Here is a 3,056-nt window from a genome sequence, read left to right as displayed (position 1 = left end):
CGAGTGACTTTTTATCTTTCGCATAATTAGGTGAAAAGTCTCGACCAATCCAGGATCTTCTTCGTCAGACCTATAAATAAGCGCAGCGCCAATAAGAGACAAAAAGTCCGGGAAACGAGGTTGATTCAGTATGTAAAATATAACCTGGGTACGAAATTTAAGTCTACTTTGTGTTACGTTAACGTATTAATTTTAACTGTAGTATAGTGACCATTATTATTTTTTAATTTTTAATGGTAAGTGTAAACCAATAAGCACAGACGTCCATTGTTCCCTTCTGAGAATATAATAGAACAATTTGTGGCATGAACCATACGCCTTTATTTTGTGCCAGCTTTTCATGAATGTTAAGATGGCGAACGTGTGGAAATTTTGTTGTGAAGTTGTTTTAATACTTGTGGTTGCTAAAGGTATATATATTATGAAGGAACCAGATAAAAAAACACAGATGGGATGATAAACGGAATATTTTTTATTTTTAGAAACTTTGGGTGGTTGCACACAAGATGGATTGTCTTATAAATGCGAAAGTGAAGTTGATGGAAAAACTACAAGTGTTGGTGTAACATTGGTAAATTGCAAGCCACCAAAAATTAAAATTGAACTGACCATTGAAGCGATAGAACTTAGTTATGAAAAAGAATTTGACTCTTCAACAGATATTCCAATCCCCGGAGCATCACTTGGTGGACTGGCTGGTCTGTACATTAATGTTCAGTTGAAAGATGACTCTAACGATAACATACACATAAAGGTATGTTATATGTCTTAAATGTCTGTCCTTCTCTTGATATTTCATGTTCTGCTTTGTGAACTTTTTTTTTAATTATTCCTGTTGTTTGTCCTTTTTTTTTCTTCACTTACTTCCTTTAGTCTGGCTAATGTTTACTATTTCCTTTATTTTTTGAAAGATTAAGTCGTTTAAAAATGTTGTACATGAAAAGGTACGTGCATTGGCAACTTGGTTAATAAAGAGGCATCGGCGTTTCTTCTTATTTAGCTCTGCTTACATGCAGAAGTAATAAAGTACATTTCTCCTTGTAACCTCATGGTATTTTTGGCCATGAAAAAAAATAATAACAAACATTCCTCTATGCTGGAATTTATAAGTTTGCGTAAACTAAAAAGTTCGAGGGGAGCTCACAAATCTAGGAGTAAGAAAGGGCGAAAAGGGGCGCAAAAAAAGGCGCAAAAAAGTGATTAAAACTTATAAATGCAGCATGTGGGCATAGTTGGTAACAGAATTACCCAGAATCCTGAGACATTCACAAATCTGTTTGTTTTGCCAGCCAGTCAAGAACTTCGATTATTTTGATGCGGGTGACCAAGCTTTATTGTCCTGCAATAACCATCGTTAACATATCTAGCCAAGCATGCAAATGACTCAAAGTATATAGCAATTCATTATTGGTTTCTGACGTCGTAAAATTACCGACTTAAAAATACCTTAAGTAATTCTTTTTAAAATCAACAACAGGTTTAACATCCTAATTTCGTTGCCAACGATACATATCTTGACGTAATGGAACCACCGGATTATTTTAGAATTTTTTAACTTTTTAGATCAACCTACGAGTAAAGACCCTCATTTTCACAGCAACAATACCAGTTATGGACGAACGTGTTGCACACAATGATTGCAACGGTAAGTTACTCAAAGAAAGGCCAAGAAAGCAAGTTTCTAGTGCTAGTTATGCTTAGCCTTACACGACAAATTTTGGTTAGGTATGCTTTACACGACGAATTTGAAAAATATATTTCTATAGTGCAAAGCTATTCAGAGTGAATTTGTCTTGTGTACATTGTAATTAAGTGTTTTCCACTTCTGTCGTCTTAAAGATCAAAGATCTCAAATAGCAATGCTTTACTCTAGCCTTGTGACGTCCAATTGAAGCAATAATATTGTAGCTGTGTCAACTTACAGATTTTGTTCTCTTTTTTAGAATTCCTTGTGTGGTGGTATTCACAAAAAAAACCGATAAGAATTGTTATCATAGTTGGAGCAATCGCACTGGTAATTGCATTAATCTCGTGTTGCTGTCGTTGTTATCGTCGTCGTCAACGAACACAATTTGTCATGGAACCAGCGATGTCACCAGCCAACATCATGGTTGTAAATACTTCCAATAATATGCAAATGACAGCGCCACCGCCATATACCTCAAGCTCTAAGCTTCCCTATTCCAAATTACAAGAATACAATTGACGAAGCTTTACTCCAAATCACGTTGTATGAACTCCGGATCATATAACTGTAGATACAAATTGTACGAAGTTATTCCTATTTGTTATTTAATGAGTGTTTAGAAAGTTAGAATGTTTAGGAAGGGTTGAATCATTTAAGTTTTAACTAATTTTTACCCGAGAACATTGATTTTTTGAAGAATATGAAGAAATTAATTTGACATGTATAAACCAGGAGCGTCGAGTGATTTCAACCTTGTTCCCATGTCAGAACTTGACAATACCTGTATACTACTATTTTTTATTTAACATTTTATCGCAGGAAGGAGGAAAGTGGTGTAGAATCCAAACTCTGGAAAGTCTGGGTACAATTTGCGATTTGTGAGTCATCCCTGTGTGCCCGTATTTTATTGCATCGGTAATGTTATCATTATTGACCGTTAGTGGGGCTTTATGAGGGTCCAGAGTCATAGAAGAGAGAAAAATAAAACACATTGCTTATTCATATATTAGGATCAGAAGATTTCAGGGGACGCGGCAGCAAGATGGCGCATGTTTTTCATAAATTTTTATAATACTTTTATATGGAGTACTTGTTATGTAGCTAACGATTAGAAATTAGTTTTAAATAAAAAACACAGTTAACTTTTTTATTTCAATTCCTTTCTTGTTTTTTCCGTGTGTTTTCTTTAAAACAATGAGCAAACGTGATTATTGAAGTGCGCAAGAACTAGAGTATCGATAGTTGTCTAGGTGAACGAGTGAAAGTTAAATATAAAAGAGTCATGGCGTACCCACCCAGCCACTATCTCCTTCATGAGTACCCTCTCTTATGCTCTTATCGCTTACCCATGTTAGAAAAGATACAAGAT

General features: G+C 35.0%; 1 protein-coding gene across 1 annotated transcript; it reads left to right on the top strand.

Annotated features, from left to right (window-relative positions):
- The first annotated feature begins 250 nt into the window (after positions 1 to 250).
- Positions 251 to 2,843, top strand: LOC130647209 (uncharacterized). The gene is made up of 4 exons (XM_057452983.1): positions 251 to 410; positions 483 to 754; positions 1,564 to 1,645; positions 1,944 to 2,843. The coding sequence occupies exons 1-4, from the start codon at positions 341 to 343 to the stop codon at positions 2,204 to 2,206; spliced, it is 687 nt and encodes a 228-aa protein (XP_057308966.1). The 5' UTR covers positions 251 to 340; the 3' UTR covers positions 2,207 to 2,843.
- Positions 2,844 to 3,056: the final 213 nt, after the last annotated feature.

The sequence above is a fragment of the Hydractinia symbiolongicarpus genome, chromosome 6 (genome assembly GCF_029227915.1).
Source record: "Hydractinia symbiolongicarpus strain clone_291-10 chromosome 6, HSymV2.1, whole genome shotgun sequence".
NCBI classification, from domain to species: domain Eukaryota; kingdom Metazoa; phylum Cnidaria; class Hydrozoa; order Anthoathecata; family Hydractiniidae; genus Hydractinia; species Hydractinia symbiolongicarpus.
This window is presented reverse-complemented; position numbering and strand designations above follow the sequence as displayed.

Bases quoted from the DNA above. Each gene is read 5' to 3' on its own strand.
- LOC130647209 (XM_057452983.1), top strand. From the start codon at position 341: ATGAATGTTAAGATGGCGAACGTGTGGAAATTTTGTTGTGAAGTTGTT. The intron at 411-482 runs GTATATATATTA...TTTTATTTTTAG, and splicing joins AATACTTGTGGTTGCTAAAG to AAACTTTGGGTGGTTGCACA. The intron at 755-1,563 runs GTATGTTATATG...TTAACTTTTTAG, and splicing joins ACGATAACATACACATAAAG to ATCAACCTACGAGTAAAGAC.